The sequence below is a fragment of the Rhea pennata genome, chromosome 2 (genome assembly GCF_028389875.1).
Source record: "Rhea pennata isolate bPtePen1 chromosome 2, bPtePen1.pri, whole genome shotgun sequence".
In the NCBI taxonomy this organism is placed as follows: domain Eukaryota; kingdom Metazoa; phylum Chordata; class Aves; order Rheiformes; family Rheidae; genus Rhea; species Rhea pennata.
The window spans coordinates 114,129,450-114,143,792 of NC_084664.1; the positions used below are offsets into that span (position 1 = coordinate 114,129,450).

At 39.4% G+C, this 14,343-nt stretch overlaps 1 protein-coding gene across 4 annotated transcripts in view; it reads right to left on the reverse strand.

Moving 5' to 3' along the window:
- ESCO1 (establishment of sister chromatid cohesion N-acetyltransferase 1) overlaps positions 1-8,724 on the reverse strand; it is a 34,914-nt gene extending 26,190 nt beyond the window's left edge. For 2 of the 4 annotated variants that reach the window (XR_009957479.1, XM_062568127.1), the window contains exons 1-6: positions 8,645-8,724; positions 5,846-5,949; positions 5,443-5,641; positions 3,535-4,870; positions 2,728-2,839; positions 1,289-1,352 (exon numbers count right to left, since the gene is read on the reverse strand). Coding sequence is in view for 3 of the 4 variants with exons in the window: in XM_062568127.1 (XP_062424111.1) it covers positions 1,289-1,352; positions 2,728-2,839; positions 3,535-4,870; positions 5,443-5,639 (1,709 nt within the window). In the remaining variant the exon portion in view is untranslated. The other 2 variants (XM_062568128.1, XM_062568129.1) reach the window with 2 other exon arrangements.
- Between the last annotated feature and the right edge of the window lie 5,619 nt (positions 8,725-14,343).

The window sequence follows — 14,343 nt, forward strand, 5'->3', positions numbered from 1 at the left end:
TGCCATAATACATGTAGCATGGTTAATTCAGTAACTTTTACTAGATATTTTTAGAACAGCTTTTCTTTTTGTGCTAAATTAGAGATTTTTCTCTTATCGCATACCTCCAAAAAGTGAATTAAGTATCTACTTTAAAGGTTTGTTCTTTTCTATTGCTACCTTTTCTTACAAGAGCTACATTACACATATGCATGTTATACTCTGTTATGGCAAGTGTGCCACAGACAGAACAATGGTTTAATTCTTGGATAAATTATGGCAGCACGTATGAAGTGGGGTAAGAAAGCTCTCAGAAGACAAATATATATCCAAATAATAGTAAGGTAATATGGGTTTGATCAGCCAGTAAGTGTAATACATTTGAATATATGCCATAAAGTTCTCTGAAGTTAAGAATAAAATATGTAAAGTCAAAAAGTTAATGTAGTAACTATTGAAAATCTAAAAATACTAGTTTAAATAGGTTTACATCTACCTTACTCCCCATTCTCTGTGAACTTTCATAACAGTGGAGTTTTTCAATATGTACAAAAGGTCTGGTTATTCATCTGAAGTCAGATTACCAATTCTGAAATACTGAAAATGAACTGCAAAATCTTTTTTTTCTTGTCTTCATTGTGACTGTAAAAAACAGTAACAATATACTAACACCGTGCCAACTATACTGCTGTTTGAGATTTCAGGTATGAAGAAACTGTCTTTAGTATGACATTAGCTAAAACCAGACACTACATCAGAATTAGTCCAGAACTACAACAGTCAACATGATCAAGAATAAAATGTCAACTTGACCTGTCAGTAGTAAAAACGTTTATTTTGTATATGGTGGCTGACTTTCTAAGAGCGCTGAACTCTGGTTTTACAGCAATCACAGAACAATCACAAATTAAGTCTTCTCTTCCCTTATCTAAAAAAATGTTCATACCTACAAGACTACTATGTTTTACAGAAGCCTTCAAGAAACAGGTGAAATAATTCATTAGGTGAAAATCAGTTTGTAATCCTTTCCAAACTTTCTGGTTACTATCTGATTTGGGGAAGAAACAATTAGAAATATTTTCCCAACTTTGCTAAATTTTACCTTTTAAAATGAATGTGCAGTTACAAACAATTTTCTTAAAATAAAAACATCCCTTAATAACTGGTAAAATGAAAACCTCTTCATAAAAGACAAGTCACTTGAAACTAGAAGTTGAGATCAGAAGAAAAGAGAACAGTCAGTCTTATAACAAAAACTCGTAACTCTATGAAAGGTTCGTGTGATTTCATAATACATGAAATATCATACCTGTTCTCAGTCTCAGAAGTTTGATTTGTAAGCAAACTCTGCGTCAACTGCTTGGGAGCCAAATCTACGATGAATCAAATGTTATGATTTCATTATACAGCTTTTAGTTGCAAAGGAAGCATGAACTACATGAAGAGTATTTTGCAAAAATATATTCAAGATGATGATTTTATTTGCTCATAGACAATAGAGGCAACTTTGATGCAGTATTCAGATGTTTCTCCATCTATACTTAAAAAACATATGCCATTTTCTATAACATTTCCACTGCTGTCTTGCAGAGCAGTTTGCCAGCAACTAAACAGGGCAGTAGTGAAACTAAACAGTAGTTTAAATTTGTTCATACTGATATCCATAGAAATACCTCCCCATGTGTAACATTAAAATCATAAATAGATAGTATCCGCTCTAATTGAGGTATGCTCTGCAATGCATTAGAAAGAGACTCCATCACGGAAAGACGAAAGAAAAAACATTTTTTACATTCTCTAACAGTACTGTTAGAGTACTTTGTCCCTTTACAAAATATTTCTACTTTTACTGCTATTGTAGAGATTTTTTTAGAGCTGACTATCTTCAAGATCTGATTTTCCAAAATAACTGAGAAAGAATGAGAACCAAATGGATGAAATTATCAACAGGGAAGTCAACAAAAAGATGTGTTCTAATTATGATGTGATCTAATTATAGTATTTCTTAGTCAAACACAGACTTAAATCTTTACTTAGCCCAAAATATTCACATCACATTGATCACAAGGTTTGACAAACAAAACAAACAAACAGCATTCACTGACTGATGAATGAAGAATACATAATAAAACCAGGGGAGTGATTACTCAATCCATAATTTGGTCAAGCCAACCAGAAGTATTCAAAAGAAAGACGGAGATAGCTATTCCAAGAAAATGGTAATCAAAGGCAATCTCTAACAGAAAACAGGATGCAAGAGAAGAACCAAACTGAAAAATGATTAAGTTTATTATTTTACCACAAGGAAAAGTGAAGTTCTTTTTTTTTTTTTTTTGTTCCACTTTTACTCAGATGAAACCATGAAGCATTAAACTTCTCATGTGAGAAGTTTAGGGAGAAAAAAAAAAAGAAATGGAATACAAAAGATTCCAAGCAAAAGATATAAGCACCAAAAGGAGAGCTGGAAAGAAAAACAATTCTCTCTCACTCTCACTAATCATCCCAGAAATAAAGGCATATTCTCTGCCACTAAAGTGGCTAAGAGGGGTGGTGGTGACACACACAAAAAATATGAAAATTCCAGTGAACAAACTTAATCTCTGAAGTTTAGTTCCACACCCACTGTACCTTATTCTGTAAGAGAAAAAACAAAGAAAATCCCTGAACCCCACACATCTTTGAAAGGCAGGCTTATTCTTTTAATATTACTGATCAGAAAAGGAGGAAAAATTATTAATAAACTATTACCTTGATGTTCACTTTCTTCAGATTCTTTTTTTAGTTGTTTCAGGGGTTTAGGAGCTGTAAGATACTTTACTGGAGAGCTTTCTGGACTTGATTCCAAATGCAAGCTAAAGTTCTAAGTAAAACAGGAAACATTAGATTTAAATAATAATAAAAAACCCCAAATGTCTCTGATCTGTTATCTAAAACACTCAGTTAATTAAGTATTAAAATTCTGAATACAGCATCAATTTTTCAATTCCTACATCATTTTAAGCAAAGAAAATGTTACTGATTAGCTAGCCTATATTGATATTTCTGATATTAATTTAGAAAAAAAAACAGATTTTTTCATTTTATATGTAAAGTTGTACAAGAACTTTCTAAAGAGCTCCTTTGCCCTTAAGATCCTAAATTTTAATTGAAGCTTATTCAGGTAGAGAACACTTTTCCCTCTCATTTCTTTTAATATCATTTTTCAGAACAGAATACCTATGCAAGCTTAAAGTCTCATCAAAAAGTGTTATCTAAAGATGTGAACCTGTACAACCTTCAACTCTAGCAGGAAATTTTAACCATCAAACTTTAATTAACTACTGAACTTTGGAATTAGTAGTATCTTTGGAATAGAAAATGGAATTAGTTAATAGAATTGGAATAGACTAATTTTCCAGCTTACTGTCAACCCTATTAAGGGATCCTGTAATGAAGAACTGAAGTTACTATAAGATAAAGTCATTGTTAAAACAAATCACTTAAGCATAGCACACTCAGCAAACAGAACAGATTTTGAACATCCTCCCACCATACACCATAATTAAAATGACTTACCTCATCTGGTGTTGGCTCAGAAAAATGTTTTGTCAAATTACGCAACAAACCATTTTCCACACCTCTCTTTGCAGGTTCTTTTATTTCTAATGTCTCTTCTTTAGGTCTAATTCTTTCAGATGAAGTGTCTGATTTCTCCTGCACGCAAGTTGTGCTTTTATTCTCAGACAGTCTTACTGACAACTTGCCTTCTGCACCGGAAAGTTGTGCTTCTGTAACTTTAGGGCAATCTTTTAACAAAGGAATCTTGGGGACATTTGCAGAATTTAAGTTACTTTGCTTCATGTTATTAGCTTTCATTAATTTAATTTTGGTCCATTTAGAGTTTTTGTTTGAGGAGCTACTTCTACCATTCAGAGTACATTTGACAGGCATTCCTTTTTTGCTAGGGAAAAAACGTTTGCATTGAGTAGTCTGACTAGCTTCTTTCTGAGTAGGCATTTCATTTTGTTGCAGCTGTAGTTCTCCATGATTTTCTTCTGTTTTTCTGTACTCAGCATTAGGGGAATCCTTTTTCACCTCTACTGTATCTGATTCAATCTCACCTGCAATTTCTTCACAAAGTTCAAGAATGCTTACCCTTTTGAATTTCACATCATTCTCTGGTTGATCACCCAGATCTGTTTCACTTACAGATTGCTGTGAAACCATTTTTGTTTTTATATTGTTTTTTATATTCTGATGCATTTGTTGTTTATTTACTGTCTTAGCATTTGGCTTAAGAGAACCCATTTCCATTTTCTTCGCATTGCTAGAAACTGGAGATACAAGATCTATTTGTTCTTTCTCAGCTTCCTCAAGACTGTGATCAAGAAACAACTGTGTCCCTTGAAGGTTATGTTGAAAGCTGCTGGAAGCATCATTTTTATTGTTTGCTTTACATCCTTTCTCTTTCAGAGAGCTGGTCACTTCTACATTTATTTCTTCATCTTCACTCTTACTGCTTGGCTTTATTTTCATGTTTTTCTGTTTTGTTTTCTCTTTAGCAGGTTTAAGCACTTTTGCTCCAATACTGTGAACATGTCTTTTTGCCTGGCTGCTTTGTTTAACTTCCAAAACTTTTTCTTCTTTAACTTCTCTGTTACGCAGGGATCTTACTGGCACATGTGTTAACTGCTGCAGTCTCTGTGATCTCCTCATTACTGGCTCATTTGGCGCAATTATGCATTTTGATTTTGGAATTTCTTGCACTGATTTCTTCTGGCATACCTCCTTATTTTTGGTAGATTTGGGCTGCTGTTGAATCTTCTTGTCAGCTGTTGTTTTATTATTTGAGTTGAATCCTGATGATCTCGTAGTCATGCGTGTTCCTAATTCAGGTTCACTTGCGTTGTCACTGAAAGATCCAAACAATTATTTTTCAACTCTCAGAAACTAGTCATAATTAGAAATTAGAAATTAGTCATAAAGTCTTCTCATTCTGACTAACCTCTGCCCCTAAACGTCTACCAGATTTACACCTTCAATGTTCACAGAAGAACTATTTTCTCTCAAATCAGTCTAAGGAGACTTCACTTCCACCTCACTGCTCTGAAGTCTAGTGCTTAATGGTTTTCTTTACATATTGGAAGATTGAATTGTGAGTCTCAGATGAATGCTTTTTAATATCTCAAGCAGTTTTTAATTTTTGAGACTTCCTGTTTTCAATTTAAATATTGGCTTGTATAGTATTAGATTTACTTTGCCCTTCATAAACTGTTTTGTAAATGCCTTTTTGGAATCCAAGACATTAACATGGTTCTGGAGAAAGATCACGTACAAGATACCATACTTAATGATTTTAAGGCTGATCTTCTCACTGACACTATTTAACTGTATCTTTAACTCACATGCACTCTGCTTAGATTGTTTCTGCACTGATTTAGTCTAGGATGATAATCTAGAACTTTTTATTTTTTTGGCACTAACCTGTTTGATTTGACTGAGGTTTTGAGTACCATTTTCTCCTGCACTGCGTGCTGATTTGACTTTGATTTATTTGAGACATTTTTTGTATCTGACACCTCTTTCTCCTTCTTTGCTGATGATGGCTTGCTGTTCTTATCCAGCTTTGGACGTTTAGCAGAAGGCTCCACTAACGTAGACTTCCTTTTCTGAGCTGCCATTTCTGTAAAACACAATAATTTATCCAGCTTTTATGGTCTTTGTCAGCTGTTGTTACAGCATCAGTCACTATAACTGAAAATCAGCCCATTTTATAAAATAAGGCAATTGATATTCACTTTTCCTTTACAGCCAGACCCTGCCAACTATGATCAGAAAATAAATCACTAAAGCACTCTTAAAATCAAACTACATTTATTTTACTTACAGGTTTTTACAAGAGGCAATCGATGTTTAGGCCAAAGTAACTTATCAAGGTGTGCCAAAAGCATTCCTTATGAATATGTTTATGAACAGGACGTTTCATGCCACCTATAAAGAATATAAAATGTTCACAGAATATTTAGATGCAGTAAACTCTGCTTTATAACCTTCCTTCTCAGCCTCTGCATTTAGCATTCCCACCCTCTTCCAACCCTTCAATGCTCATCTTTATAGTTTTGATAATTAATTAAAAAAAAAGAATCTACAAATTTTATTTCCATATCCAATTATTTTTGCCATTTTGCTATCTTAAGCCTCTTTTACCTGTCAAGAAGCGATAAGACATAGTATCATTTCAAAGGAAGTTTCTATGCCTTTTACAATTTTCCAGAAAAGAGTATGCAGACAGTGGGCCAGTTATCAATCCTGTGTCTCACAGAAACAGTAAATAAATTCACTGGATTCTACTAAGTTTTGTGTCTGTTACTACGGAGCTTCATGGACATCAGCAGCTGCCTATAACTGCTGCTTTTAATGCCACTTAAACTACAAATCAGAGATGGAAAGCCTGGAAAGTAGCATTTTTGAAACATAAGAGGTAAGTAGAGAAAATGATGTCTTGAAGAAAACTGAAAAAACGTTAATTATGCAGATATTAATCTGCACAAGAGTCCTAAAATCAGCAGAGATTCTCAGTCGGAAGTCTCACGCATTCTGTTGATCATACCTTTCACATCTACCCAGGGCTTCTGGTACTTTTAAGTTTTCTTATTTAAAGATGCTGTTTTTGTATTACAATGTAAGTAATAACATTACAACTTTACTGAACAGTGATCTTTTAAAAATTAATTTTATTGGAAGACTCAGTGCTCAAAATTTCTGTATCACCTTTTTAGGTTAAGAGTTGTACGTTAATTTATTCCACAGATAGCCTGACAAAGAAGAATTTCTGTAACTAAAATACATTAATTCTCAATCGTAACTCACTCGATGTTAAACTTCACAGATTTTAAGGTCAAACAGGAACTTTAAATTACCTGGTATGACCAGCTGCATAACATAGGCCAGATATTTCCATTCTGTTAAATCTACATAGAGCCTACTAGCAGTGACAAACGTGCATGTATTTCTCCAACAATATGGAAGATAGCTGCATTAAACTTCTATATTTTCCACTTGGATAATGAATAATTATTAAAGAGATATGTGCAGTTTTTCCATTGTTTTGGGCTTAAATTTGTCCTTAGACATATTTTCATCATTTATCCAACCTTTTATGAAGACACTTCTAATCATGCAAATCAGATTAGGCTCAAATTCTGGATAGCAATGCTGCCTTCTTCCCTGGAAAAAGGCTGCACAAGGAGGGTGTCAGGTCTGGGATGGAGCTAAGTAACTCAGACAAAGAAGAAATCTTCAATAGCACTTTTTGTAGTTAATGAAAAATTCTACACCTCTCCCTAAGGGGCAGATAACAAGAAATGGCAGGACCTTAGTTCTAATGTGTCACAAGTTCCACGACATTTAGTAAAGCCATACATTTCCACTAGTGAAAGATTATAAATCACAGCCACAGTACAGCCACCTTAAGTTTTCCATTCACTTTGAAAGTAACAGCCACAGTCACCGAATAAATCTACAGCCTGTTATGTTTTCTCTGTTCACAGCATACCATTGACACTCATCATTTGAAAACTAAATAACATATACTGTATACAACCAGATATTGTTTTTTTCCCAGCCATACACAGACGTCACTATCGCTCTTATCACTGTGATAAGGTATATTCAAGAAAGACTTTCAAGAACAAATCAGAGAAGATAAACCTTTACTTGCCAGTATTGCTTCCTGGACACTGACAAATACACTGACAAACAGAACTAGCTCCTTAACTGTTATTTCTATCCTACTTCTACTTTTCGTAGCAGAACAAGGATTTTGCTAGATGTTCCAGAAGGGGCAGCTTCTGTCCTGAAGAAGTCCACTCTAATAAAAGCCAGATTATAGAAAGAAGGAAAGACACAGAAGAAATGGGAGAACAAACTACACATTAATCAAAGGTTTTGGCACAAGAACTAGAGGGAAAAATAGAACCACACCACTCCCAAAGCCTCAAATTCTCAAAGCAGGGATGAGCCTCAGGTCTCTGATGAGACTGAGGGCCCAACTGCTTGACAGAGCCTTGGGGTCTCACACACAAACCTCCTGGCCGACTGCCACTGAAGACTCGCACACCTCCCACGCTTTCACTCCCAGGAGAGAGCCCACGACAAAACTCAAGAGGAAGGAAGAAAAGGGAAGGCCTGCATGCACGGCCCAGTGTCATCCGCTTTAGCGCCCCGCCGTGACAACCCTTCTAGAGCAAGGCCTGGCAGGGAGTCCCTAAACCCGGCCAGGCTTCCCTCAGGCCAAGGCGAGCGCCACGGAGGGGCCAAAGCGGCGGCTGCGGAGAAGATGAAACCGCGCAGTGCAGGGCGACCTTCCCCCCTCCCCCTCAGCTCCCACTCGTGAGGGCTCAGGAAGAGGCTTATCGCGCCTACACTCCCACAGCCAGCGCAGGGACGGCGGCGGCCGCAGCAGGCAGGCCCGAGCCCGGGCCCTGCCCGGCGGAGGCAGGCCCGAGGAGGAGACGCCGGCCTCTCGGCGCCGAGGCGGGGGAGAAGGCACTCCGCGCGCGAGCAGCCGTTACCGGTCACGGAGCGACGCGGCGAGGAGCTGACGGGAGCCATTGGCAAACAGGGCGGCGGGGGAGGGAGAGAGGGAGCGCGCCCTACCCGCCCCTGGCGCGAGGCGACCGTTTACCTCGCGCGAGTGTCAACGACGTGCCGGCGGCGCGAGCCGCCCTCCGCGCCTCGCTCCCTCGCCAGCTGCTGAAAGGGAGCGGGGGGGGGGCGGCGGGGGGGGGGGCGGCGAGGGGGCGGGGCGAAGGCGCGCGCCGGGGGGAAGGGGAGGGCGCGCGCGCGCGCGCGCGGGGCGGAAGGAGGGGAAGCGGAGGCGTGCGCGCGCGCAAGGCTGAGGCGCGAGGTCAGCGCGGCTCGTGCCCGCTTCCTACGTCACTGCGCAGCGGCGACGGCCAGCCGGGGCCCCGAACCCGCTCACATCCGGGCACTGTGACCTCCTCCGGTTCCCCCCCCCCCCCGGAGCCGCCACACTTCCGGCAGAGAGTGCGTGCGTGTGGAGGGAGGGGAGGCCGTTGAGCCACGCGCGCATGCGCAGCGGGGCGCCGCTGACAAACGGCCGGCGACCGGGGTGGGGCGGCGCCTGGCGGGCGGGGCGGCGGCGGCGGGCGAAGGCCGGACCCGAGGGGTTTGATCGAGGGGTTTCTGTCAAAAGGGATCCAGTTTGCACACTCCAGGACCGACGTGTGAAAAGGGGGATCAGTCAGGAAATCCACTTCAAAAGGATACCCCTGATCCAAACTAGACAGAGGTGCACAGATGCATACCTAGTGCACTCAAGCCTTCCTACTAAACTAGTGCTAAGCTGAAGTCCTACCTGAAATGCATATAGTATGCAGCTTTGCTCTCTATATTCAACTGCTTTTCTTCTGTTCTATTGAATATAGATGCAATCTCAGTTTATTTGACAATAAATAGATGTAGTAATATATAATGATACATTAGAATGATTGGATAAACCTTGGCATTAGTCAACTGATAAATGAGCTTGAAAAATCTTGAAAAAAAATTCCTGAATGGCAGCATGTGAGAATGTTTCTCACACAGATTTCTGATACCGTATACAAATTTCTGGTAACTCTACAGTTTGCTGATCTAACAGATAGAGACCACATAGGTAATTTAATGTTTATAAGCTATACACAGTAAACTTTCTGCAAATGTTCTTTTGTTAATGTTTTAAGTTTTTTAAAAAGTAGTTTAATTTTTTATAACAACTTTTTTAGGGTTTTTTATGTTTTCCCAAACATTTTATTGTTATTCTATACCTATTATTAATTGTTGGAAAGGGCAGTCAAGTTGCTGAACAGAGTAAAATTTCTATATAGAGATCAAATCTCCTTGAGACTTTATGTTGTACCTGTAAATTTTTATTTGTCATTTTTTTAACTGAAACAAGGAACTGCCTTCCTTCATAAATCGTCTTTCTGGACACACTTCATTGAAGCACAGTTTGTCCTAGACAAATGGAAATTTTCAGCAGCTGCAGTGTTTGAAATAGCTGATAGCAGGAAATGTTATTTATAACTCCCTATAACAGCTTCTCTTTAATGCTTGATAATCTGCTGTGACTTTACAATGAATGCAGCAACATGTGGTCTCCTGCTCTTCTACAGTAACCTACAGAATACTTTCCAGAATGAAAGATACTTTAATCACTGGATTGCCTGTAACTTTCTTGGAGGATGATAAAAGCATTTCTTTATGCTCTTGCTAACTTTGTAAATTTAACATGGTGTTTTCCCATCCCTCTTTTTTATGGACACAAAGCAAGTAAAGCTAGATTTTTTCACAGCCAGGATGAACCACAGCGATATTCTAAACAAGACAACATCCTTAAATTCCAAAACTTGGGAAAAAACAATTCATAGAATAGAATATGAGTAAACTTCTAACTTTTCACAGAAGGTGGCAGCATTCTGAAGCACTGATTTCACCATGAAAGTGTTAGCAAATGTCACTTGCTTTACTGAAAAAACGTAAATTTTTCCAAATTTACTCTCTTCAAAAGTTGTGATGGATTTGAGCAGGAGTGCTCAGGTGTGGATTTACTGAGAGGCTTGGGGAGAGAGGAGATGTCACCCCAAAAAGATTTGCTGTTAATTTAGCCGTGTTTATCAATTGTAAGTTTAATACTGGTGAAGTGCCTGTTGGCTGCAGCTAAATGAAGAAGTGACATGCTTCTAGATTTTGCCTTTTCTCACAGGAGCAACAACTCAACTGATAAATGGGTCATCTCACTCATTGTAGTGAAAGTCCTTGTTGGGATACAGTCTCAGGAGATGCAATGACCTCATGTAACAGCTGACTGCCGCCAAAAAGGGGAATTCTTTCCCTGCTGTTTTCTGCCATTTCTTTCCACACTCTTAGCTGTATGCTCCAACTCCTTACCTGGTACCAGCCTCCCTCTAACGCCTGCTGGACCCCTCGGCAAGCAAATTCAACTCACTGAGCTGGCAAGAAAATAACCCAGTGGAAAAATTAGATCATCTTCTGCCGGGGAAAGGGCTGAGAACCATGTGACTGGAATCAGGATAAGAAAGGACAAGGGCGAAAGAAGAGGGAAACAAACCTTCCCCTTCTGGTATCAGGGAGCTGTGAACATTGGCTCAGCTGCTTGTGACAGTACAGTCTTAGGGCAAGCTACATAGTTAGGGGATTGAGCTCTCAATCCCAAGCTCAGCCACAGCAGTCCTGCTAAGGCACAGATCTTGCAGCCACATTTAACATGCTATACACACTGAACCTGCCATACTGGTAGTTAGGTATCTCATCTGAGCGAGAAAGTGGTGACCTGTAGGTAGTAACTGCTTAAACCTCTGAGCTGAAATTAACCCTGAGAACACTCCTAACACATCAGAAGACTCAGACAAGTTGGCTATGTGAAGCTGATTTAAACTAGTAGTTTTCTTACTGTGGGCTAGACACTCACTAAATATATAGATCCTTTAAGGGACTGGAAAAGCAGCTGAGACTGTAGGGCCCTGATTCCCACCCATCCAGGAGATTAAAAAAACTCCTCTACCCTCATCCAAGAAGAAGGGAGAGGTTGGGTTCTTGCATCTCCAGTAGAAAAAAAAAGGTCAGGAAAATTGGATCCCTAGGAGGAAGAGGTTTGCTAATGAATGGTGGTGTGTTTTGCAGAGTTTTCCTTCTGTTGGAATGAAAATTAAAAAAAGGGGGGAGGGGGAGGGGAGGATAGTCTACAGCAGATTGGCTGCAGGACTAATTTTCCCTTGGTGGCAAGAAGCACCACTAACTTAACGTGAGGGAAAGACTTAGTGCATATATCGGAAGTATATGGAAAGCCACAGGGGGATTCTCCTGGGCTTTTGTATCTTCCTTCTTTCCTCTTCCTTGTCTTTAGTATTATAAGGCTCCTTTTAACCAGTTGGCATCTTAGGATGAGAACCATAGCATGTGACTCAAGCTGAAGAGTGCTCTGTGTGTGGCAGCAACTGCATGGTTGGGCAAACAGAGGTTCCCAGGGCAATGGTGCATTGAGCTGAGCTGCCTGGGGAGAACATGGTGTATTTGTTCACTAGCACCACAAGCAGGACTGAAATACCTCTTCCTTATGGATCTGAGCTAATGGTATAATGCAGGTAACCATAGGAGTTGTAGGTGAAAGAGGCAGTTCCCCTGTGAAATTTCTGTGCAGATGGTAGGTGGGACGGTAGGGACTGGAGTGCGCCCTCGTTGCATGGAGTTAAAGAGCTTTGCAGGGTTTCTGGTTAATGCAGGGTGCCCTTGGTGACCATGTGTGTGGGTTGGGTGTTTTGTTTTTGCTTTGATTTGTCTTTTTTTTTTTTTTTTTTCCTGGCAGGGAAGTCAGTCCAGTAAACTGGACTGGGACTTGTGCACTTTGCTCACACATTGAGCAAGAGAGCCTTTTGGGGGGGAAAGAGGAGAGAGCAGACTGTAGATAGGTACATCCGGAGGGAAGACTGGCAGTTAGTTTACAAGGATCTGGGGCCAGTGACTATGTATATATGTAAATGGAGCACAGTGGGCCATACAATTAAGAGGTGAAGGGGAGTATTAATTGAGACATGTGGGAACTGCTAAGATAAGCAAGCTTCTGCACGTTGTTGACTGCAAGGGCTCAAACAACTGCCTATAGGGGTCTCAGCTGGGAAAGGCAACTTGCAGCTAAGAGGAGGGAGGTAAGGAGCTAAACCACCTTCCTAAACCATGTTTTGGCAGTAATTCTTGCAAATTCTCATCTCTCTAGTAGTCGGTCTACTCCTCAGCATGATCACACTCTGGAACTTCCAGTACAGGGATGCCTGAAACGAGATACTGGTGGTGTACTAGCATAACCAGATAGTTCTGCCTGCAGTCTCCAGTCTTTTCTCGTGACTTTCTCAACGCCAGCCCCTGTAGAGTTTTTATATGTATAGAATGGCTATTTACATAGCTCATTCAGGCAAGTCTTGTAAACTGTACTGTTACATGTCCTGATCTCTAAAAAGAGCATTAATCCTTCAATTCCTTGTGAAATATAACTACAGGTTAGTTTCTCTGCCTTTGTAAACCCTTTTTTTCCCCTTTCAATTTTAAATCTTCAGTTTTTTAAGGTCTGTTAGGCAAGAGTGAACTTAATAAATTGCACCTTAAAATGTTGGTCTTCTGAATGCTAGGACATCTAAGATCAGAGGTGGTTTCTGGGTGACTGAAGGCCTCACAGATACAAAAATCCAGTACCTTGCATTGACTCCAAAAACAAATTGAGAAGAGAGAGATGTTTTGGAGCCTGTATGTAATATGTAAAGCTCTGAGCAGGTGGATTGGGCTAGACCATCTCCAGAGGTCCCTTCCAACCTCAACTATTCTGTGATTCTGAACAAAGTGGAAAGTTTTAAGAGATGTCTGCAAGTTTTGTGACTTGGAATTACATTTTATTATGCTCCATCTTCCCAGTAGTGAGTACATTGATAACTATGCTGAGGTCTTGGAGAGCGTGAATAGGCTCCTGACAGTTTTCTACAACATTTCATATCACTATTGCTGTCTGGATACTCAGATCACATGAAAAGCCAAATAAAGACCCTATGAGCTCGTGCTGCTTTGAACAGAGGACAGATTCTGGAGTCAATATTTTGGCTGGCAGACAAACACTGTATACAGGCTACAAATATATTACATAGCAAAAATGTTCATAGCTCTTCCTGCTAGCCATTTTGCTCTCTGTAAGACCTGCAATAGCTGCCTACATTATGTGTTTCAGAAAATCTGACTGGGAAAGTTTGAAGATATCCACAGTAAAATTTGATTGTTGCCTTTTTGCACAGAGTGCTTGAAGCAATGTATTTTTCTTAATGGATTGTAAGGAAAAATGTTTGAAAAAAAACAAATTACAGACATTTATAGATACAGCTTTAAAGAGAAATGTCTCACTGTGGATTTGTATATGGGATTGGAATGGGATGAAATAAGACAGTGCAAAGAGACAGTAATTCTGCCAGTAATCTTGTTACTTTTACTTAAACAATAAGGTATGTCTTTAATAAAAGGATTTTTTTTTAATATTGATGCTGAGTTTTGAACAGTACTGTATGCAAACAATTTTACAAATATAATGCTAAATACACTATTTATTGCTCATTGTGTTTGTATGAACATAAAAATTTCTTGTTATGGAAATAAATGTAAGTGTGAATAAGGCACCCATCTAGTATGTTGCTTTCATCTGTGCTTGCAACATGCACAAAACTTCATTTTGCTTTTTTGCATGTCACTTTCCTCATTTTGCTTATTACAGCTGAAATAGGGTAGATTTTTATTATTTGGACTATGGTCAATATGTTGTCTGAAAAATCC